Below are 24,814 nucleotides of genomic sequence, written 5' to 3' on the forward strand. Positions count from 1 at the left end.
AGGGTGAGGGAACTTTCTAATTTTCACACTATACACCAATATGCCTATGCTTCAGGTAGCTATAGAATCACCCACTTTATATGCTCTCTATGAAGATGATCTGAACCGAAAAGTGTACGTTTTCTTCTTAAACAATATTCTCTGTAAGTAGTTTCACGGTTATCTTCAGATTCATGATATGCAAAAGAAAAATAAAAGAAATATGGTAGCCCACAAAGCCTGTATCCTAGCACTTGGGAAGCAGATGCAGGAGGGCTGTTACAAGTTACAGGCCAGCCATGGTTAAAACAGCAACTTCTCGGCCAGTCAAAGCTATATAGTGAGATCCTGTCTCAAAAGAAACTACAACAGCATAATTCCCTTTATAGATATAAGACTGGAAATGTAAACAACCCTATTCTATGGAGTTTTTAAACTTGATAACATTTTTAGGTCATTTAGAGTAAGTTAATGTATGCACAATACCATGTTTTTCTTTGGTGCTGGTGTTTCAGCACAGGGAATCATGTATGTTACACAAAAATTCTACCACTAAACTGAAATTCTATTCTCTTTTTGAGAGAAGGTCTCACTAAACTGTCGAGGACAGAATTCCTTGACACTAAAGGCATCCAAAGTGGGAATTCCTTCAGAATACTCTTTTTTCTTTTTAAAATAAATGTTTAGTGATAAACTGTGGTTCTTTTTAAATTTAATTTAATCTTTAGTTACAGTTTATTCAGTCTGTATCCCAGCTGTATCCCCCTTCCCCTCCCCTCCTAATCCCACCCTCTCTCCCTCTTCCTCCCCCATTCCAGTGATAGGGGAGGTCTTCTTCCCCTTCCATCTGACCATAGTCTATCAGGTTTCATCAGGACTGGCTTCTTTGTCTTCCTCTGTGGACTGGTAAGGCTGTTCCCCTCTCCGGTAGAGGTGATCAAAGAGCCAGCCCTTGAGTTCATGTCAGAGATTGTCCCTGGTTCTATTATTGAGGCACCCTCTTGGATACTGAGCTGCCCCGGGTTCCTTCCATGCAAGGGTTCTAAGTTATCTCCATGCTTGGTCCTTGTTTGGAGTATCAGTCTCAGAAAAGACCCCTGTGCCTAGATTTTTGGTTCTTTTGCTCCCCTTGTGTAGCTCCTGTTCGTTCCACTCCTAGGCACATATCCAAAAGGTGCTCAAGGACACAACAAGGACATTTGATCAACCATGTTCTTAATGGCTTTATTTGTAATAGCCAAAAGCTGGAAACAACCCAGATGTCCCTCAGTTGAGGAATGGATACAGAAATTGTGGTACATTTACACAATGGAATACTACTCAAAAATTAACAACAAGGGAATCATGAAATTTGCAGGCAAATGGTGGAATCTAGAAAAGATCATCCTGAGTGAGGTATCCTTGAAGCAGAGAGACACACATGGTATATACTCACTTATAAGTGGATATTAGACTTATAATTCAGGATAATCATACTAAAATCTGTACGCCTAGGAAGCTAATCAAGAAGGAGGACCCTGGGTAAGATGACCAATTCTCACTCAGAAAGAGAGACAGGATGGACATCGGAAGAGGGAGAAAACAGGGAACTGGACAGGAGCCTATCACAGAGGGCCTCTGAAATACACCACCCAGCAGGGTATCAAAGCATATGCTGAGATGCATAGCTAAACTTTGGGCAGTGTGCAGGGAATTTTATGAAAGAACAGCAGTGGTTGTTGATCTACTTCGATCTGCTTCCTCCCTGGGACTTCCAGGTACCACTGCACACGAGGTTGGGAAGGATAGAATGGGAATAAGAGAGGCTGGAATGGGTAGGGTCTGTAGGATCCCAGTCTGGCTAGGAGTTCGGAGGCAGGGAAAAGGCTCTCTTAGGGCTCCCAGTGAAACAGAAGCTCTTAGATGATATTCAGTGAAACAACTTGTACGTTTTATTCGGTGTGAACAGGAACAAGAACTATATGAACCTTGGGGAGTGGAAAGGGATTTTCAGAGTGGGTGCATGTCATTACCTGGGGCTGAGATGGTGGAAATCCTCTATTTATCTAGACAGAAATTACAGGTGCTAGGTTATGTGACTACCTTGAGAACTGTGGGGGTGGGCACCACAGGACTATGTGGGCCAGGGCATGAAGGCACAGACTGGGAGGGAGTGATCCTTATGCCTTCTGGTCTCAAGACTGGGATATTTTGGATTTGGACAGGACTCAACCTCACTCTAGCTCCATGCCAGTTTCCTCAGTGAAACAGTCCACATGCTTCACAATAAACTCTATTTTTTTTTCTAGAACACAGCCTAAAATCTGAATAAACTTTCTGCAAAATATCCATTTAGTCTCAGTTTTGAAGGAGAAGTTTCTGCCAAAATAAATATAATTTTGTTTTATTTCTTTAAATAGAATGGTAGTTATAATTTCATGTTGAATAATATATTTGTTCCAACTCTGGAAGGTGTTTTTTTTATTTTTAATTTTTAAATGTTTAAATTCCCTTTGAGACAGGGTTTCTCTGTGTAGTCTTAGCTGTCCTGGAACTTGGTCTGTAGACTAGGCTGGCCTCAAACTCAGAGATTCACAGCTGCCTCTGCCTCCTGAGTATTGTAATTAAAGATGGGAATCACCACCGCCCAGCTTTGTTTGTTTGTTTGTTTTACTTTTTCTTTTTTAACAAAGCAGGCACTGACTAAATGTCCCTGATAGTTTTTAAATGTGATTTTCCAAGATGGAAGTAGAGATACATTAAAAATAGCTACATAAGACATATTCGTTACGCAAATATTTATTGATTCCTAACTTAATTACTTTCCAATTCAATCAACTGCCCTTGATAGTGCTTATAATAAAGTGGGTATTATTTGGTTAAGTCTTTGAGAAATAAGTATGAATACTTTGAGAAATAAATACAAATGAGTCAAAAATTGCAATTCAGAAAGGGAAGGGAAAAACAATAAATATACAGAAGTTTGAAAGGCACTGGTCATCAATGTAAGGCTGGATGCCTAGCTAGAATGTTAGGGTTAACTGTTTGAGGACTTGTATAGCATCCTAAATAGCTTGGAATTGTAGTCTGCCATCAGTAAAGAGCCATTTGGTATAAATAATCAAGGAACTTTAAGATGGTTTGTTTTTGCAGCAGGAAAATAGCGGAGATAAATTAGATGAGGAAGAAAAATTAAGATGCAAAACTGGTAAAGAGGTTAGTGAAATACTTTAACAAAAAATAATATAAGTTTTTTACAATGCATTTAAATTGAAATTTAAATGAAACTTTGTTATATATAACTGGTGAAAAGAATATGAAGATCTTCATAGAGAATTATCAATACCTTAAGTGTTTTTGAATACTTAGTAAAGATCGATTTAGACAGAAATTGATTGTAACTTACAGAATGGTAGCATGAAGAGCTTGATTGTCTCCAGGAAAAGAGCCAAAAATGCTAAAAATTTAAGAACAATCCAACCCTTTGAAGCCTTTAGAATTTGCTCAAATTGATAAATAGTAAGTGGAGAAGCACACCAAAGCAATCTAATTCTTGAGAGCAGTGAGGTTCTGTGGTAGCTGGTCTCAGCTTAACCCTCTCCTATCCGAACTCAGGACAATAGGAGCACTCCTTGAGGGGGATATAGTCAGAAAACAGGCTTCCTCTCTCCTAAGCTCTAGTTCGGTGGTCCTCAGCCTTCCAAGTGCTGCAACCCTTTAATACAGTTCCTTGTGTTGTGCTGACCCCCAACCATACAACAACTTTCATTGCTACTTCATAACTGTAATTTTGCTGCTGTTAGGAATTGTAAATATCTGTGTTTTCGATCGTGTTTGCAGTCGGGACCCACAGTTTGAGAACTGCTGCTCTGGAGTAAGGCTCCTGAATCTCCCTTAGAATACAGGCAGCATCACTTATCATTACCCCAAGCTCTGTATTTCAGAAGCCCTAGTCCAGGCAAGTGGAGCTTTGGGATCCTCCATACTGCTGGACACTTGTGGAGTAGAATCCACCTCAAACAGAGCAGAGTGAGAAAACTGCATTATCTACCTCTTGATGGAGTCAAACACTCTACACTGGAATATGCAGTCTGGGAAGATCACTAACTATGACTCCTGACCAGAACTTACTGTGCAAAACAGGAGTGCCATTCCAAAAGAAATGGGCCACTATACTCACCACCTGTGCTAGGGCACTGGTACAGAAAATTTAATGGAAACTGTAAAAGCAAAGCTCCTTAGCTCTTCTTAAGAAAATTAACTTTTCAGAGAAAGTTTGAGAAAGTTCAGCGTAGATTTTGGTTCTCCATAAGATGAAGGGCTGGACCAGTGGCTTAGCAGTTAAGAGCAGTGGCTGCTCTTCTGGGGATCTGGGCTTGATTGTCATCATCTACATGGTGGCTCATAATCACCTGCAACTCCAGTTCCAGAGGGTTTGATGCCCCCTTCTGGCTTGCCCAGCCATACATGCAGGCAACACACACACACACACACACACACACACACACACACATCAAAGTAAGTCTCTTTAAAAACACATCTAAATAATTAAGATGAAGTTAATTGTTCAGTAACAGGAAGAAATTAAAAGAAAGATTATCTAGAAAGTTTAACATTCAAACTTAGGAGTTCTTCCAGGTGTTAGAACAAGTATCAAAGAATTGACTCTAAGTTTGCTGCATAAAGGGCCTGAGGTTAGCTGTTTGAAATGATGGAGCAATTTATGTTTGGGAATTCTATAAAACAATAGAGCAATCAGTTGAAATCAGTGGTGGGGGCTTAGCTTGAAACCAACAGAGGCAGATATTTACCTGATCTTGGAAAGAGATAGTTAGTGAGCTCCTCTCCCCCCAAACAACAACAACATTGTCTTCTTAGGGTGACAATGGATGTCCCTAAGGCTATATCTATTGAGGCTGCAGGCTATGCTGGAACAGATTATACTGAAGTGCTTCAGTCAAATGTCTAAATAAACAAAATTTCCAGAGAAGAAGATAACAGGATCTAACATGCTCACAACATATTGTGTAACACCTACCCAGTTTTATAACTAAAACTGTAGGGGAAAAGCAACAAGAAAATAGAAATATGCAGGGGTACACACCTGTATCTCAGCACTCAGGAGGCAGAGGCAGGGAGATTGTGAATAAGAGGCTGCCTGGGATACATAGCAAGGCCCTGGCTAAGAAAGAAAGGGGGAAGAGAGAAAAGGTTGAAAAGAGAGTGGGAGAGAGAGACTGGGGGAAGGGTGGGGGGAGAGGCAGGCATGCACACCTGTAATCCTGGCACTTAAGAAGTGGTGACAAGAGGATTGAGAGTTCAAAGCCAGGATTGGGTACATAGTGAGTACAAGGCCATTTTAGGATACATGAGAGTCTTCTCAAAAACCAAAACCAAGCAAAACAAAGAAACAACAACAAGAAAAAACAACAACAACAAAACAAACAGGAGGGAAAGTTCCCTTGCAGATGATGCCAAACATATAAACATCTATAAAAAAAATCATAATTGCAATTTACCAAAATTAACATCAAGGACCCAGTCAAGAAAGTAAAAGAGGATCTATTATAGCATGATGACCACTTGTAAGCCTAGCACTTGGGAGGTGAAGGCAGGAGGATTCAGAGTTGAAGGTCATCTTCAACTAAATAGCAAATTCAATGCTAAGCTGTGAGACCCCATTTAAAACAAACAAACAAATAAACAAACATCCCCCTCTCTCAGGGTATTATGTATGCATGTATGTTTTGTATTTGTGTCATGTGTATGTGAAATATTCTATAGATATAGAAGAAAATATTAGCAAATCATATATAAGCTGTTTGTATCTAGTAGAAACAACTCTCAAAGTCATTATTTAGGAGATCAACAGCATAATTAAGTGAGATATGGTGGGTGGTACATGCTTATAAACATAATAGTTGGAAGCCAAAGGCATGGGGATATCAAGTTTAGACCACAGAGAGACCCTGTCTCATAACAAAAAAGAAAAATAAAAAAAAGTCTTCTTTAAAACAATCAGAGTAGGCTGGAGTGATGGCTCAGTGTTTAATAGCACTGGCTGCTCTTCCAGGGGACTTGGGTTCAACTCACAGCATCCACATGGTAGCTCACAACGGTCTGTAACTCTAGTTCCAGGCAATCTGACACCTTTGGAATCCACAGACACAGCATGAATGTGGCACACAGACATATTCAGGCAAATCACTCATGCATTGAAAAATGCTCAATTAAAACAAGTGGCTAGAGGATGTGAACTGATTTTCCTGTAAAGAGCATGTATTAATAACCACTAAGTACATGAAAAGATGCTGCTCATCATCAGTCACTAGAGGAATGCTGACCTGAATTGCTGTAAGGAGCATTTCTGACATACCAGAATGGCAGTAATAGAGAAGACAGATTAAAAACTGCTGCTGATTAAAAACAAGGAAATCATGAATTTTGCAGGTAAATGGTGAAATATAGAAAAAATCATCCTTAGTGAGGTATCCCGAAAGCAGAAAGACACACATGATATATCCTCACTTATATAGACCTATAAGATAGGATAAACATACTAAAATATGTACACCTAAAGAAGATAAAGAAGAAAGAGGTCCAGGAGTAAGATGATCAATCCTCATCTAGAAAGACAAAGGGGATGGACATTGGAAATAGGAGAAAACAAGTAACAGGACAGGAGCCTACCACAGAAGGCACCTGAAAGACTCTACCTAGCAATGTTTCAAAGCAGATGCTGAGATCCATAAAAAAACCTTCGGCAGAGTGTAGGGAATCATATGAAGGAAGGAGGAATTAGTATATCCTAGAGGGGACAGGGAGCCCCACAAGGTCCAAATATATCTGAGCACAGGGGTCTTCTGTGAGACTGTTTATCCAACCAAGGACCATGCATGGATATAACCTATAACCCCTGTTCAGACATAGCCCATGGTAGCTCAATATGCAGTGGGTTCCCTAGTAAGGGGGACAGGAATTGTTTCTGACATGAACTCATGAGCTTCCCCTCCCCCCTGAGGGAGGAGCAGCCTTGCTAGGCCACAGATAAGGACATTGCAACCATCCTGGAGATACCTGATCAGCTAGGGCCAGACAGAAGTAGAGGAGGATACCCCCTCTCAGTGGACTCGGAAGGGGGCAAGGAGGAGATGAGGGAGGGCGGGGAGGGTTGGGAGGGAAAGAGGGAGAGGGCTACAGCTGGGATACTAGTGAATATGTAAAATTATTTAAAAATAAATAAAATAAAAAAAAACTGCTGCTGAAGATATGGAGAAATTGGAACCCTTTTCTACTACTCTGAGAAATGTAAAATGAGGACAAGGGATATGTCTCCACAGGTAAAAAGTGCTTGCTACTAAGCCTGACAGCCTGAATGCAGTCCCTGTACCAGTCTGGTGGAAGGAGAGAACCCACTACCCTCCAGTTGTGCTCTGACTTCTGTGTGTACGATGGCACACACACAAAAATAAATATAACTGAAATTTTTAACGTGAAAATGATACAGCCACTCTGGAGAGCAGTGTAGCAAAGCCTCAGAAGCTTAAATGTCGAGCTGCCATTATGATCCAGCAGCTTCTCCTAAGTGTGCAGATACTTGAGAATATGGAAACGTGTCTACACGCCGAAAGGTGTACATGAATGTTTACAGCAGCATTCTTTATGAGAGTTTAAAGTAGAAACAACCCAATGTCTGTCACCTGATGGTGGAAGAAGTAAAATATGCTGTGTTCACACAATTTAATATTTTTTGGCAATAAGTAAAGTACTGATGCATCCCACAACACAAAGGGACCTGCAAAAGATTGTGTTCAGTGAACGAACACTGACATAAAAACTGCATATGATACATTTCCATTGACATGAATGTCCACTGAGTAGGGAATTTCTGCTTGTGGTGATGAACATGTCCCAAAATTGGTTGTGGTAATGAACATATACCATACATACAGTGAAAACCATATTATATACTTGGGATCAATGAGTTCTATGATAAACTATCTCAATAAAAAGGTTTATAAACTTAAGAGGAAGAACAATAAAAACCAATAATGCTGGACAGGTAAGTAAAGTCAATTGAAGTGAAGGTAATTTGAGCTGAGTGTATTGAGTCACCTCCATTTCTGGGGCGCTTCAGTGAAAACCGACCAACTCTATCTTTTTTCTTCAGGACTCCATATCATCCACAGCCTAGATGAAGTCAATTTTATACAGAACCTTGTGTTTTACATTGAAGCTGCATATAAAACTGCTGTAAGTACTTATTCTAGAATGAACCTAAACAGACTGGTTGGTTACCAAATGACCAATTTCTCCTTATGATGTTGAACCTTATAATGAGCTAATCAAAATGGCTCATGGCAAAACCGTTTACAATTTCTTTACAAAGATCTTCATTCCACTGCTTTCCCTGTCATCGATGTGTTACAGAGCTGAAGAGGGCCCAAATGCTATGCTTTCATTTCTTTTAAACTCCATACTTCATGAAGTGTACTTGGCAATTTGAGACTAAATTGTAGTTTTTTTATTATATTACTATTTTCATTTACTATATTTTATTAGGACTTCTCTAGCCCAGGCTGGTACTGAACTCACTGCATGAGGATGATCTTAAACTCTGATTCTTCTGCCTCTACCTCCTGAGCATGTTGGAGTCACAGACATTAAGCCACCATGACCAGTTTTGTGCTGTGCTTGGATCTGAGCCCTAGGCCAGTACTAGACCAACTGAGATATATACCCAACCCCTTATGGCCCTATCTTAATTGGAATCTTTAAAAGAAATATGATAACTGAGTGTTGTTCTGGGCCATTTGGCTGCACATAAAAATGTATTCATGTGTTTATTGTTGTTGTATTGATTTTGGAATCTACTATACAAAAAGGTTTTTCCCTTATAAACTACCATATGAAGTAGATTCATATTAAATAATTACCTGTAATATTTTATGTATAAAAAGTTGTTAGACGCTGTAGAAATGTGTTTTCCTTTATCTAATATGAAGATTTTGTTGTTGTTGTTCGCTGAGACTTTCTTCATAATCTCCCAAACATCAAAGAATCCCAATGCACATGAACAGGTAAAGGAGATAAACAAATTGCAGTATGTCCAAGAAAGGCAATATTATTCACCAATAAAAAATGAACTATTGACCCGTGCAAAAACATGACTAAATCTGAAAAGCATTTTGTTCGTGGAAGAAATCTCCTAGAAAATGTACACAAGCCTGGGCATGGTGCTGTAAGCCTTTAATCTCAGCACTTGGGAGGCAGTGCAGGTCCATCTTCATGGTTTTGAGGCCAGCCTGGTCTATATAGCAAGGTCCAAGCCATCCAGGACTACATAGTGAGACTACATTGTGTGTGTGTGTGTGTGTCCCAGGTGCAGGTCGATCTTCATGGTTTTGAGGCCACACACACACACACGGGTACACGCTTGCATGTATTATGTATATATACACATATGTACACACACAAACCTAGAGTGTGATCACACTAGCAAAATTCTAGACGTCTTTAATGACAAGAAGCAGATTTGTGATTCATAACAGGACAGAGGAAGAGATGAATTTTGGAAGCCGTGAGGAAACTTTGAAAGTTTTTGAAAATATCTTTTGTTGTGATGATAGTTTCGCACACATAAATATAATTAATTAATCACAGTGGCACCAGCTAGGTGGCTCAGTGGTTGAAGGTGCTCTCTGCTGAGAGTGATATCCCGAGGTCAGTCCTTGGGACCTTCATGGTATAAGGAGAGAATCAACTCCTTCATATTGTCCTCTAAGTATTACATAGTGCCTGTGCTGTGTACACGCAAACACACATGCACACACACGCAAATGTAATAAATATTTTCAATTAAGAAGAATCATATTGTGTATTTGAAATATATTCGGTTTTATGTATACCATTATACATCAAGAAAGTTACAAACTTTTTACTCTTGTGGAATGGATAAATGCAATCACTCTAAGCCTGGACAAACACTCGGATCTCTGCTTGTGCTTTTACTGTGTTTGCATTTGTTACTGACTACTGTCCCCTTGTATTCAACACACTTCACTTCTTTTGTTTTTCTGGTGCTAAGATTGAACACAGGACACACGGTAGGCAAGCACTCTGTCACTGAGCTTTATCCCCAGTCAACATTCTCTTTCACTTGTAACTGTTGTGTTATTTTAAAAGATAACACTTTTAAGCTGGATTTATCATTTCTGACAATGTCTGTTTCTCCATGCACATGGATATGTATATGTGTCCTGACCCATTTCTGTTTTTGGTGGACATAGAATCTGCTGCTGTAACTTGGCTATTATGAGTAGTGCTGTAGCATACGTGTGTGTGCAGGTTTCTGTATTATGCTGGTTTAGATTCTGTTCGGTATATTTCTAGAAGTGGATGGATCACGTGGCAGATCTATTTTTAATTTTTGAGGAACTTCCAATCAGATTTTCACAATGCTGGACTAATTTAAATGTCCACCAGCAGTGTGTAATTTTTCCCTATATTTGTTGTTAGTTATTTTTAGGATGACAGACATTCTGAGTGAGAGAAAATCACAGTGTAGTTTTTGGACTTGGTTTGGTTTTGGTTTTTTGAGGCAGGGTTTTTCTGTGTAGTGCAGGCTGACTTGGAACTCACTCTGTAGATCAGGCCGGCTTCGAACTCAGAGATCCGTCTGCATTTGCTTCCCAAGTACTGGGATTACAGGTTGGTGCCACCATCCCCTGGCTCTCAATGTAGTTTTTATTGTTGTACTTTTCATTGAGATAGGCTGGTCTGAAACTCACAATGTAGCACAGGCTAGCTTGAAATATTAATAATGATCTTCTTGCCTCAACTTTCCAAGTGCTGGCATTACAGGACTAGAACACCACATTTGGGTACAGTATAGTTTTAATTTATATTTCCTTAATGGCTAAGAATGTTGAACATTTTTTTGTTTATCTATTAGTAATTGTACTTTGTCTTTTGAGAGCTGTTTGCTCATTTCATTACTCAACTTGTTGATAGAATTGTTTGGACTGGGAGTATATAAATGTTTTTAAGTTCTGTACATATTCCAAATGTTAATTATCTGTCAGATATATAGCTAAAATATTCTCCTGTTCTATAAAGTAAAACAGGGTTTTCTTTGATACCTCTTGTTGCTGAATAATGGCACAGAAACCTTTTATATTTATTATTATCTTATGGCACTATAGCTGCAAAGATCCTCAGCTATTTTAACCTGACTGTATTGGCCTGGCCTATGTCTCACCACATAGCCTGTTACCTGTCCATCTTAGTATCTAAGATGTCCTATGCTTCTACTCCATGTCCACCCTGAGCTTCCTTTCCAGAGTCCCTGTCTTCTCTCTCTTACCTCAGCTATTGGTCGGTAGGCTCTTTATTTAACTAATCAGAAGACGGTGGAGAACAGAGTTTACAAAATACTAAGGCAGGAGATGAATCATAAAAATGACAGTAGCAAAGTCCAGCCTGTAATCAGCATTTGAGTAATACAAAGATAATCTTAACACAGTACACAAAAGATCACTCCAACAATAGAGTGCCTCTTCACTTACTTTCTGTGCTTCACAGAAGCCTTTTAGCATTATGTAACTGCATTTGTCAGTTCTTTGGGATTATTTTCTAAGATGTTAGAAACATTTTCAGAATGTTTTGCCTATGCCTTTATCTTGAATTCTTTCTCTGTCACTTCCTATAAGCTTCAGAGTTTCAGGTCTTACATTGAAGGTTTTGGTCCATTTGAGCTAGTTTTGTTCAGGGTAGAAGAACGATCTAGTTCCATCATCTTTGTGGGCACCTAGATTTTCCTGCATTCTGGCTGTCTTTTCTCTAGTATATGTCTTTACCATCTTTGTCAAAACAAAACAAAACAAAACATGTGGCTGTAGCTGTGCAGCATTATTTCCACTTCTGTTCTATGCCATAGGTCTGTGTGTCTCTTTTTATGCCAGTATCATGTTGGTTTTTAAAACTATGGATTCTTGTTTTAATTTTCATATATTTTAATATTATAATTATAATATTTTAATTGTAATTTATTATAATTTGAAATCTTGAAATTGGGTATGGTGACACCTCCACCCTTGCTGCTTCTGCTTCACCCTTCAGGGTCCTTTGTACTTCGATGTAAATTTTAGGACTTTTTCTAGTTATGTGAAGAATAACAATGGATTTTTGATACAGACCACACTGAATCTGCAGTTTGCCATTTTCATGATGTTAATTCTGCCAATCAGGAAGCATGAGAAGTCTTTCCATGGTCTGGTGTCTTCTTCCAGTTCTTAAGTGTTTAAAGGTTTTTTAATTTAATTTAATTTTATTAATTACACTTTATTCACTTTGTATTCCCCCATAAGCCCATCCTTCCTCCACTCCCGATCCCACCTTCCCTACTCTTCTTCACGCATGCCCCTCCCTAAGTCCACTGATAGGGGAGGTTCTCCTCTCCTTCCTTCTGATCTTAGTCTATCAGATCACATCAGCAGTGGCTTCATTGTCATCTTCTGTGGCCTGGTAAGTCTGCTCCCCTCTCAGGGAGAGGTGATCAAAGAGCAGGCCAATCAGATTATGTCAGAGGTAGTCCCTCTTCCCATTACTATGAAACCCACTTGGACACTAAACTGCCATGGACTACATCTGTGCAGGGGTTCTTGGTTATCTCCATGCCTGGTACTTGATTGGAGTATGAGTCTCTGGAAAGAGCTCTGTGTTTTAATTTTCTGGTTCTGTTGCTCTCCTTGTGGGGTTCCTGTCCTTTCCATATCTTACTATTTCCCACTTCTTACAGAAGATTCCATGCACACTGCCCACCAGTTGGCCATAAGACTCAGCTTCTGCTTCAATAGTCTGCAGGGCAGAGCCTTTCAAAGGCCCTCTGTGGCAGGTTCTTAGGTTGTTTCCTGTTTTCTTCTTCTTCTGATGTCCATTCTCTTTGTCTTTCGGGATGGGGATTGAGCATTTTAGTTAGGGTCCTCTCTCTTGATTGGTTTCTTTAGATGTACAGATTTTAGTAGGTTTATCCTATGTTATATGTCTATATGAGTGAGTATATATACCATGTGTGTCTTTCTGCTTCTGGGACAGCTCACTCAGGATGATCCTTTCCAGGTCCCACCATTTACCTGCAAATTTCATGATTTCCTAATTTTTCATTGCTGAGTAATATTCCATTATGTAGATGTTCCACAATTTCTGCATTCATTCTTCAGGTGAGGGACATCTGGGCCGTTTCCAGCTTCTGGCTATTAAAAATAAGGCTGCTACAAACATGGCTGAGCAAATGTCCTTATTGTGTACTTGAGCCACCTCTTTTGGATATATGCCTAGGAGTGGTATGCCTGGATCTTGAGGAACCGCTATTCCTAGTTGTCTGAGAAAGCACCAGATTGATTTCCAGAGTGGTTGTACAAGTTTACATTCCCACCAGCAGTGGAGGAGGGCTCCCCTTTCTCCACAGCCTCTCCAGCATGTGTTGTCACTTGAGTTTTTGATCTTAGCCGTTTTGATGGGTGTAAGGTGAAATCTCAGAGTCGTTTTAATTTGCATTTCTCTAATGGCTAATGACGTTGAGCATTCTTTAAGTGTTTCTGCCATTCGATATTCCTCTACAGACAATTCTCTGTTTAGCTCTGTTCCCCATTTCTTAATTGGATTACTTGGTTTGCTGCTTTTCAGTTTCTTTAGTTCTTTATGTATACTGGATATTAGCCCTCTGTCAGATAAAGGGTTGCTGAAGATTCTGTCGAATCTGTAGGCATTTGGTTTGTTTTGATGACAGTGTTCTTTGCTTTACAGAAGCTTTTCAGTTTCATGAGGTCCCATTTATTGATTGTTGCTCTTAGAGCCTGTGCTGTTGGTGTTCTGTTCAGGAAGTTGTCTCCTGTACCAATTAGTTCTAGGGTTTTCCCCACTTTTTCTTCAAACCGATTTAATGTGTCTGATTTTATGTTGAGGTCTTTGATCCACTTGGACTTTAGTTTTGTGCAGAGTGATAAGTATGGATCTCTTTGCATTTTTCTACATGTAGACATCCAGTTAGACCAGCACCATTTGTTGAAGATGCTATCTTTTTTCCAATGTATGGTTTTGGCATCTTTGTCAAAGATCAGGTGTCCATAAGTGTGTGGGTTTATTTCTGGGTCCTCTGTTCGGTTCCATTGATCCACCATTCTGTTTCTATGCCAGTACCATGCCGTTTTTATTACTGTTGTTCTCTAGCACAGCTTAAGATCAGGGATGGAGATACCTCCAGAAGATCTTTTATTGTAGAGGATTATTTTAGCAATTCTGGGTTTCTTGTTGTTCCATATGAAGTTGAGAATTTTTCTTTCCAGGTCTGTAAAGGATTGTGTTGGAAATTTGATGGGCATTACATTGAATCTGTAGATTGCTTTTGTTAAGATGGCCATTTTTACTATGTTAATCCTGTCAAGCAATGAGCATGGGAGATCTTTTCATCTTCTGATATCTTCTTCTAATTCTTTCTTCAGAGATTTGAAATTTTTTCATACAAGACTTTGAGTTGCTTGGTTAGGGTTACACCAAGGTACTTTATGTCATTTGTGGCTATTGTGAAGGGTTTTGTTTCCCTAATTTCTTTCTCAGCCCTGTTGTCTTTTGTATACAGGAGGGCTACTGATTTTTTTTTTTGAGTTAATTTTGTATCCGGCCATTTTGCTGAAGATGTTTATCAGCTGTAGGAGTTCCCTGGTAGAATTTTTGTGGTCACTCACATATATTATCATATCATCTGCAAATGTCGATAATTTGACTTCTTCCTTTCCAATTTGTATCCCCTTGATCTCCTTCAACTGTCTTATTGCTCTAGCGAGGACTTCCAGAACTATGTTGAAGAGATAGGGAGAGTGGGCAGCCTTGTCTTGTCTCTGATTTCAGTGGGATTGCTTTAAGTTTCTCTCCATTCAGTTTGATGTTGGCTATAGGCTTGCTGTATATCGCCTTTGATTTTGATGTTGGCTGTGATCATAAGGTTGTGTGCTTGGTTGCTTTTTGTAGTGAGGTTAATTATTTCCTGTGTTTTCTTGAAAGTAGCTAGTTTTCTTGGGTTGTATTTTCCCTTCTAGAGTCTTCTGTTAAGCTGGATTTGTGTGTAGGTATTGTTGAAATTTGTTTTTGTCATTGAATATCTTGTTTTCTCCATCTTTGAGGACTGAGAGTTTTGCTGGGTATAATAGTCTGGGCTGACATCTGTGTTCTCTTAGAGGCTGCATGATATCTGTCCAGGCCCTTCTGGCTTTCATAGTCTCTGTTGAGAAGTCAGGTGTGATTCTGATGGGTTTGCCATTATATGTTACTTGGCCTTTTTCCTTTGGAGCTTCTAGTATTTTTTCTCTGTTCTGTATATTTACTGTTTTGATTATTATGTGGCAGGAGGATTTTCTTTTCTGGATTAATTTATTGGGTGTTCTGTAGGTCTCTTGTATTCTTATTGGCCTCTCCTTTAAGTTGGGGAAATTTTCTTCAATGATTTTGTTGAAAATATTTTCTGGGCCTTGGAGCAGGGAATCTTCCTTTTCCTCTATTCCTATTATTCTTAGGTTTTGTCTTTTCATGTTGTCTTGGATTTCTTGGATGGTCTGTGTCAGGTATTTGTTAGATTTAACATTTTCTTTGACAGATACATCTATTTCTTCCATTGTATCTTCCACACCTGAGATTCTTTCTTCCATTTCTTGTATCCTATTGGTTATGCTAACCTCTGTAGTTCCTTTGTTCTTCCCTAAGTTCTTTCTCTCCACACTTTCCTTCATTTGCGTTTTCTTTAATTTTTCTAATTCTATCTTCATATCTTGAGCTGTTTTATTCATTTCCTTCACCTGTCTGACTATATTTTCCTGTTTTTCCTTCAATTCCTTCAGCTGTTTGTTTAAACAATCCTCTGTTTCTTTTATTTCTTTCAGTGATTTAAGCATTTTCTCTGAAGTCCACAAACTGTTTGGCTGCAACTTCCTGTATTTCTTTAGGGATGGCCCAGAGTATGTTTGTTTTTATCTTCCTCTATTTCTTTACACATTTTTTTGGTTCCTCTGTTATCCTCTTCATGAGCATTGATGTTAGGTCATCTTCTTGAATTTCAATTATGCTCGGGTGTCTATGGCTACTTGCCCCTGGATAACTGGGTTCTGGAGATGCCATATTGTTCTCTCTTTTGTTGGTTGAGCTTTTACGCTGGACTCTACCCATTGGCTATCTTAGGTGTTTGGAGTTAGTTTCTGTTAGTTCCTGGAATCCTGTGGTAGAGAGAATCCCCTTGGGAGGAAGATGTGTTTCCCTGAAGGAAGCCTTCTCAGCTTTTTGGGTATAGTCACTGGATTACTGGTGTTTTTCAGGAATTGCCGCTGCTCACCTCAGGCATAGAGACCTGAGTGATGACTGTGTCCTTGTTAGTTGAGAGGGCTCTCCTCTCACCTGGAGAAGTCGTGAAGACAGCTGCCCTGCTTCTGCGTTTCTTACTGTAAATTTAGTGATCTGCTGCTGTAACTTGGATGTTCTGTGGTTTGGTCAGTTTTGTTAGGGATAACTGGTTGTCCCTTGGAGCAGTATCTGGGGGTTGATCTCGGGGATCCCAGGCTTTTGTAGGTCTGATGTTGGAGCTCTGTGTCCCTGTACCCAAGCAGTAATCTGTGGCGGGTGGATACCACTCTTCTGGTAACAGCAGGCTATCTGGTACACAGCAGGTCCCTGGCTTTGGCAGGTCTGAGGGCCCTTTTCCAGGTATGTACTGGGGGGCCTAAGTCTGTCCCCTTTGCTTCGTTCCCTGTGAGGATTTCTCCCAACAGTGACTCCTAGTCTCTGGTGCCTTGGGGCACACAGCTGTGTCTGTGCCAGAGAGCTGGCGCGCAGCAACTGTCTGTGCCCGCGGCTGGCGCCCAGTTTAGTGATAGTGGCTCATACCCACCGGCCGGTTTATGGGACATTTTTCAGGGAAAGACTGGGTGACCCAAGTCAGTACCATTTCCTTCGTTCCATGTGGGGTTTTCTCATAACTCGGACTTCCAGTCTCTGGTGTTTCTGTGCCCACCTTTCAGCCTGGGAAGGTGATCAGGACATGCAGGCATGTGGCTCTGGTCTGGCGACCTAGTGCCTGCGCGACCCTGATCTCTTCCAGGTTCTGGCTGGGAGACCTGAGAGTGGACCCAAATGATTCCCACGCCGCTGTTGTTTTAGGGCCCAGAGTTCAGTCTCTTGGTCACTGTATGTAAAATGTTGTCCTGCTCCTCAGAAGCAGTGTTCTCCTGGCACTGCCATCTTGTCCCCCACTATTTTTTTTTATGAAGGTTTTTCACTTCTTTAGTGATGTTTGTCCCTATGTCTTTTTTTTTTTAAAGTACTATGAATGGGATCGTTTTTGTGCATTACTGATAAAACAAAAACAAAAATAAAAACAAAACTACTGACTTTTCATAAGCTGGATTATACAGCATACCTTTGCTGAAAATTTTTTATCAGCTCAAAAAGTTTTCTGGTAGAGGCTTTAGGGCCACTTACATATAGAATCATACTGTCTGAAAATAGGGACAGTTTGACCTTGACCCTTTTGTTTGTATCTCTATTATTTTTTCTCTTTTCTATTGTTTCAACTAAGATTTCAAGCACTGTAGTTAAATAAGAATGGAATATGGCTCTTCTTGTGTCATTTCCTATTTTACTAGAAATACTTTAAATATTTCCGTACTAAGTATAAAGTTAGCTATAGGTTTGACATATATAGGTTTTTTTTTTTAAATTTTTCATCACTTATACTTTATTCATTCTGCATCCCCCCATAAGCCCCTCCCTCTCCCTCTGCATGCATGCCACTCCCCAAGTCCACTGATAGGGGAGGTTCTCCTCTCCTTTCTGATCTTAGTCTATCAGTTCACATCAAAAGTGGCTGCATTGTCCTCTACTATGGCCTGGTAAGGCTGCTCCCCCCCCAGGGGGAGGTGATCAAAGAGCAGGCCAATCAGATTATGTCAGAGGCAGTCCCTCTTCACATTACTATGTAACCCAATTGGACTCTGAACTGCCCTGGGCTACATCTGTGCAGGGGTTCTGGGTTATCTCTATGAATAGTCCTTGGTTGGAGTATGAGTCTCTGGGAAGTTCCCTGTGTTCAAATTTTCTTGTTCTGTTGCTCTCCTTGTGGAGACCCTGTCCTCTCCAGCTCTTACTATTTCCCAGTTCTTACCTAAAATTCCATTCACTCTGCCCAACAGTTGCCCATCAGGCTCAGCATCTGCTTTGATAGTCTGTAGGGCAGAGGCTTTCAGAGGCCCTCTGTGGTAGGTTCCTAGGTTGTTTCCTGTTTTCTTCTTCTTCTAATGTCCATCCTCTTTGCCTTTCCGGATGGGGATTGGACATTTTAGTTAGGGTCCTCTCTCTTGCTTAGTTTCTTTAGATGCACAGGTTTTAGTGGGTTTGTCCTATGTTGTATGTCTATATGAGTGAGTATATACTGTGTGTGTCTTTTTGCTTCTGGGACAACTCACTCAGGATGATCCTTAACAGATCCCACCATTTACCTGCAAATTTTATGATTTCCTTATTTTTCATTGCTGAGTAATATTCCATTGTGTAGATGTACCACAATTTCTGCATCCATTCTTCAGTTGAGGGGCATCTGGATTGTTTCCAGCTTCTGGCTATTACAAATAAAGCTGCTACAAACATGGTTGAGCAAATGTCCTTTTTGTGTACTTGAGCCTCTTTTGGATATATGCCCAGGAGTGGTATGGCTGGATCTTGAGGAAGCGCTATTCCTAGTTGTCTGAGAAAGCGCCAGATTGATTTCCAGAGTGGTTGTACAAGTTTACATTCCCACCAGCAGTGGAGAAGGGTTCCCCTTTCTCCACAACCTCTCCAGCATGTGTTGTTACTTGAGTTTTTGATCTTGGCCATTCTCAAGGGCGTAAGGTGAAATCTCAGGGTTCTTTTGATTTGCATTTCCCTAATGGCTAGTGAGGTTGAGCATTTCTTTAAGTGCTTCTCTGCCATTCTATATTCCTCTACAGAGAATTCTCTGTTTAGCTCTGTTCCCCATTTTTTAAGTGGATTACTTGGTTTGCTGCTTTTCAGCTTCTTTAGTTCTTTATGTATACTGGATATTAGCCCTCTGTCAGATAAAGGGTTGGTGAAGATATTTTCCCAATCTGTAGGTGGTCGCTTTGTTTTCATGATGGTGTCCTTTGCTTTGCAGAAGCTTTTCAGTTTCATGAGGTCCCATTTATTGATTGTTGCTCTTAGAGCCTGAGCTGTTGGTGTTCTGTTCAGGAAGTTTTCTCCTGTACCAATGAGTTCTAGGGTATTTCCCACTTTTTTTTCAAGCCGATTTAATGTGTCTGGTTTTATGTTGAGGTCTTTGATCCACTTGGACTTCAGTTTTGTGCAGGGTGATAAGTATGGATCTATTTTCATTTATCTACATGTAGACATCCAGTTGGACCAGCACCATTTGTTGAAGATTCCATCTTTTTTCCATTGAATGGTTTTGGTGTCTTTGTCAAAGATCAGGTGTCCATAAGTGTGTGGGTTTATTTCTGGGTCCTCTGTTTGGTTCCATTGATCCACCATTCTGTTTCTATGCCAGTACCATGCAGTTTTTAAAACTGTTGCTCTATAGTGCAACTTAAGATCAGGGATGGAGATACCTCCAGAAGATCTTTTATTGTAGAGGATTGTTTTGGCAATTCTGGGTTTCTTGTTATTCCATATGAAGTTGAGAATTTTTCTTTCCAGGTCTTTAAAAAATTGTGTTGGTAATTTGATGGGCATTGCATTGAATCTCTAGATTGCTTTTGGTAAGATGGCCATTTTTACTATGTTAATCTTGCCAAGCCATGAGCATCTTTCCATCTTCTCATATCTTCTTCTAATTCTTTCTTCAGAGATTTGAAATTTTTTTCATACAAGTCTTTGACTTCCTTGGTTAGGGTTACTCCGAGGTACCTTATGTCATTTGTGGCTATTGTGAAGGGTGTTGTTTCCCTAATTTCTTTCTCAGCCCTTTTCTCTTTTGTATACAGGAGGGCTACTTATTTTTTTGAGTTAATTTTGTATCCGGCCACTTTGCTGAAGGTGTTTATCAGCTGTAGGAGTTCCCTGGTAGAGTTTTTGGGGTCACTCATGTATACTGTCATATCATCTGCAAATAGTGATAATTTGACTTCTTCCTTTCCAATTTGTATCTCCTTGATCTCCTTCAACTGTCTTATTGCTCTAGCAAGGACTTCCAGCACTATGTTGAAGAGATATGGAGAGAGTGGGCAGCCTTGTCTTGTCCCTGATTTCAGTGGGATTGCTTTAAGTTTCTCTCCGTTCAGTTTGATGTTGGCTATAGGCTTTCTGTATATCGCCTTTACTATGTTTAGATATGTGCCTTGTATCCCTGATCTCTCTAAGACTTTAAACATGAATGGATGTTGGATTTTGTCAAATGCTTTTTCAGCATCTAGGGAGATTATCATGTGGTTTTTTTCTTTCAGTTTGTTAATATGGTGGATCACATTGATGGATTTCCATATATTGAACCACCCCTGCATACCTGGGATGAAGCCTACTTGATCATAATGGATAATATCTTTAATGTGTTCTTGGATTCGGTTTGCAAGTATTTTATTAAGTATTTTTGCATCAGTGTTCATACGGGAGATTGGCTTGAAATTCTCTTTCTTTGTTGAGTCTTTGTGAGGTTTAGGTACCAAGGTGACTGTGGCTTCATAGAATGAGTTTGGTAATGTTCCTTCTGTTTCTATTTTGTGGAATAGTTTGAAGAGAATTGGTGTTAGCTCTTCTTTGAAGGTCTGGTAGAATTCTGCGCTGAAGCCATCTGGTTCTGGACTTTTTTTGGATGGGAGACTTTTGATGACCGCTTCTATTTCTTTGGGGGATATAGGACTATTTAGTTGATTTACCTGGTCCTGATTCAGCTTTGGTAAGTCAAATCAATCAAGAAAATTGTCCATTTCATTTAGATTTTCAAATTTTGTGGCATATAGACTTTTGAAGCAAGTCCTAATGATTGTTTGGATTTCCTCAGTGTCTGTAATTATGTCCCCCTTTTCATTTCTGATTTTGTTGATTTGGGTGGTGTATCTCTGCCTTTTAGTTAGCATGGCTAAGGTTTTGTCAATGTTGTTGATTTTCTCAAAGAACGAGCTCTGGGTTTCATTGATTCTTTGTATTGTTTTATTTGTTTCCAATTGATTGATTTCAGCCCTGAGTTTGATTATTTCCAGCCGTCTACTCCTTCTTGGTGTGTCTGCTTCTTCTTTTTCTAGGGTTTTTAAGTGAGCCATTAAGGTGCTTGAATGAGCTGTCTCGAATTTCTTCTTGAAGGCACTTAGTGCTATGAACTTTCCTCTTAGCACTGCTTTCATTGTGTCCCACAAGTTTGGGTATGTTGTGTCTTCATTTTCATTGATTTCTAGAAAGACTTTAATTTCTTTTTTTATTTCTTCCCTGACCCAGCTGTCATTTAGTAACAAGTTGTTCAGTTTCCATGTGTGTGTAGGCTTTTTGCTATTTCTGTTATTGTTGAGGTCCAGCTTTATTCCATGGTGATCAACAAGACACAAGGGATTATTTCAATCTTCTTGTATCTGTTGAGGCTTGCTTTGTGACCCACTATATGGTCTATTTTGGAGAAGGTTCCATGAGGTGCTGAGAAGAAGGTAAATTCTTTTGTGTTTGGGTGTAAAGTTCTGTAAATGTCTGTTAGGTCCATTTGATTCATGACCTCTGTCAGAGACATTGTTTCTTTGTTTAATTTCTGTTTGGTTGACCTGTCCTTTGTTGAGAGTGGGGTGTTGAAGTCTCCCACTATTAATGTGTGGGGATCTATATGTGCTTTAAATTTTATCAATGTTTCTTTCACAAATGTGGGTGCCCTTGTATTTGGGGCATAGATGTTCAGGATTGTGATGTCTTCCTGGTGGAACTTTCCCTTGATGAGTATGAAGTGTCCTTCCCCATCTCTTTTGATTAATTTTGGTTGAAAGTCTATTTTATCAGATATTAGAATGGCTACTCCTGCTTGCTTCTTGGGTCTGTTTGCTTGGAAAGTCGTCTTCCAACCCTTTACCCTCAGGTAATGTCTATCTTTGTGTCTTAGGTGTGTTTCTTGTATGCAACAGATTACTGGGTTTTGTTTACGTATCCATTCTGTTAATCTGTGTCTTTTTATTGGAGAGTTGAGTCCATTGATGTTGAGAGAGATTAATGACCAGTGGCTGTTAGATCTCTTGAATTTGATGTTGGCTGTGGTCATCAGGTTGTGTGCTTGGTTGCTTTTCGTTTTACTGAAGTGAGGTTATTTATTTCCTGTGTTTTCTTGAATGTAGCTAGCTTTCTTGGGTTGTATTTTCCCTTCTAGTGTCTTCTGTAATGCTGGATTTGTTTGTAGGTATTGTTGAAATTTGTTTTTGTCATTGAATATCTTGTTTTCTCCATCTATGAGGATTGAGAGTTTTGCGGGGTATAGTAGCCTGGGCTGACATCTGTGTTCTCTTAGGGTCTGCATGATATCTGTCCAGGCCCTTCTGGCTTTCATAGTCTCTGTTGAAAAGTCAGGTATGATTCTAATGGGTTTGCCATTATATGTTACTTGGCCTTTTTCCCTTGCAGCTTTTAGTATTTTTTCTTTGTTCTGTATATTTACTGTTTTGATTATTATATGGCGGGAGGATTTTCTTTTCTGGTCACATTTGTTGGGTGTTCTGTAGGCCTCATGTATTCTAATTGGCCTCTCCTTTAAGTTGGGGAAATTTTCTTCAATGATTTTGTTGAAAATATTTTCTGGGCCTTGGAGAAGGGAGTCTTCTTTTTCCTCTATACCTATTATTCTTAGGTTTTGTCTTTTCATATTGTCTTGGATTTCTTGGACGGTCTGTGTCAGGAATTTTTCGGATTTAACATTTTCTTTGACAGATACATCGATTTCTTCCAGTGTATCTTCTACACCTGAGATTCTTTCTTCCATCTCTTGTAGTCTGTTGGTTATGCTTACCTCTGTAGTTCCTGTTTTCTTCCCTAGATTCTTCCTTTCCATTATTTCCTCCATTTGTGTTTTCTTTAATTTTTCCAATTCTATCTTCAGGTCTTGAGTTGTTTTGTTTACTTCCTTCACCTGTTTGATTGTACTTTCCTGTTTTTCTTTTAGTTCCTTCAAATCTGTTTCTTTTATTTCATTCAGTGCTTTAAGCATTTCCTTTCTAAAAGCCATAAACTGTTTGGCTGCAGCTTCCTCTATTTCTTTACGGATGGCAATATTCTGTTTGAGTTTATCTTCCTCTATGCCTTTACGTATCTTATTTGTTTCCTCTGTTATCATCTTCATGAGCATAGTTGTTAGGTCATCTTCTTGGATTTCAGTTATGCTTGGGTGTCCAGGGCTACTTGCCCCTGGGTAACTGGGTTCTGGAGATTCCATATGGCTCTGTCTTTTGTTGCTTGAGCTTTTATGCTGGCCTCTACCCATTGTGCTATCTTAGGTGTTTGGGGTTATTTTCTGGTGGTTCCTGGGGATCCTGTGGTGGAGAGAATCCCCTTTGCAGAAAGCTGGTTTTTCCTGAAGGATGTCTTCTTAGCTTTTTGGGTATAGTCCCTGGATGGCTGGTGTTTTTTCAGGAGTTGCTCACCTCAGGGATATAGACCTGAGTGGTAACTGTGGTCTTTGTTAGTCGAGAGGGTTCTCCTCTCACCCAGGGAAGTCCTGAGGGCAGCTGCCCTGTTTCTGGGTTTTTTGTTGTAAATTTAATGAGCAGCTGCTGTGACCCAGTTGGACATCAGGTGAGCAGCAACTGTTTGTGCCTGTGTCTGGAGCACAGCTGAGTGGTGGCCCCACTGGTCTGCTAGACTTTTTCTAGGGAAGGATTGGGTGATTTAAGTCAGTACAGTCGTCTTCCTTCCCTGTGGATTCTCTGGAGACACGGACTCCCAGTGTCTTTTTTGCCCTGGTGCACACTGCTCAGTGTCCGCCAGCTGGCTGGCCGCAGAAATTGCCTGTGCCTGGAGCACAGTTGAGTGATGGCGGCTCAGTCTCTGCCAGCTGTCTGTTGCGCAGAAACTGCCTGTGTCTGCCTTTGTGGCCTTTGGGAGCCTGGGTGCCTCCCTAAGCTGGGTAATTTTCCAGGGATGTTTTCAGGCTGGGGTTGTCGGCTGAGTGCTCTGAGATCAGACCAGCCGTTTCCCTCCCTGCGTGTTTGCACCGGACAGTGAAACTCATTCGCTGGTGCCCTGGTGCCCACAGTTCTATCTCAGGTGGCGAGTCAGGCGCGCAGGCAGGCAGGGCTCAGTGCCGGAACCTGGGTCCCTGGCTCTGGCTCTGGGCTGGCTCCTGGGGTGCCCGTGGATCCCGAGTCTTTTCCAGGGGATGTCTGGGTGACCTACGGCCGGTCCCAATCGTTTCCTGTACCCTGGGGTTATCTCTCGACTGAAAATTCCAGTCTCTGATAGTGTGGTGCGCACGGTTCAGTCTGGGACCGTGACCAGAGACACTGGCTTGTGGCTCTGGGCTGGGGCTGGGGTTGGCGGCAGGCAGCCGGCAGCCAAGCGTCTGGCGGAACCGGGATCTCTTCCGCGGTTTAGCCGGGTGAGTTAAAAGCTGATTGAATCCCCCACCGTGGGGTATCCTCTCACCTGGGAAACACAATGACTGTGTTTTATGGCTGCGAGTTCTGATTACTGGTCACTGTGCTGATCCTGCTGCTGCTGCTCAGAATGAGAGTCCTCCCGGCGCCGCCATCTTGCCCCTCCTCTTAACCAATCCATATATAGCTTTTTTAAAAAACAATGTTTCTCCGTATATTTTATCATGAAGTTTGTGAGACGTTACAGGATAAATGAC

General features: G+C 40.5%; 1 protein-coding gene across 4 annotated transcripts in view; it reads left to right on the forward strand.

Moving 5' to 3' along the window:
- The window catches only part of LOC110542928 (phosphorylase b kinase regulatory subunit alpha, skeletal muscle isoform), a 153,741-nt gene that overhangs the window by 7,607 nt on the left and 121,320 nt on the right, over positions 1-24,814 (forward strand). For all 4 annotated transcript variants that reach the window (XM_060375543.1, XM_060375544.1, XM_060375545.1 and 1 more), the window contains exon 5: positions 8,129-8,211. In XM_060375543.1, the coding sequence (XP_060231526.1) occupies positions 8,129-8,211 (83 nt within the window). The remainder of the gene's footprint in view (positions 1-8,128; positions 8,212-24,814) is intronic.

Source organism: Meriones unguiculatus, chromosome X (assembly GCF_030254825.1).
Source record: "Meriones unguiculatus strain TT.TT164.6M chromosome X, Bangor_MerUng_6.1, whole genome shotgun sequence".
In the NCBI taxonomy this organism is placed as follows: Eukaryota; Metazoa; Chordata; class Mammalia; order Rodentia; family Muridae; genus Meriones; species Meriones unguiculatus.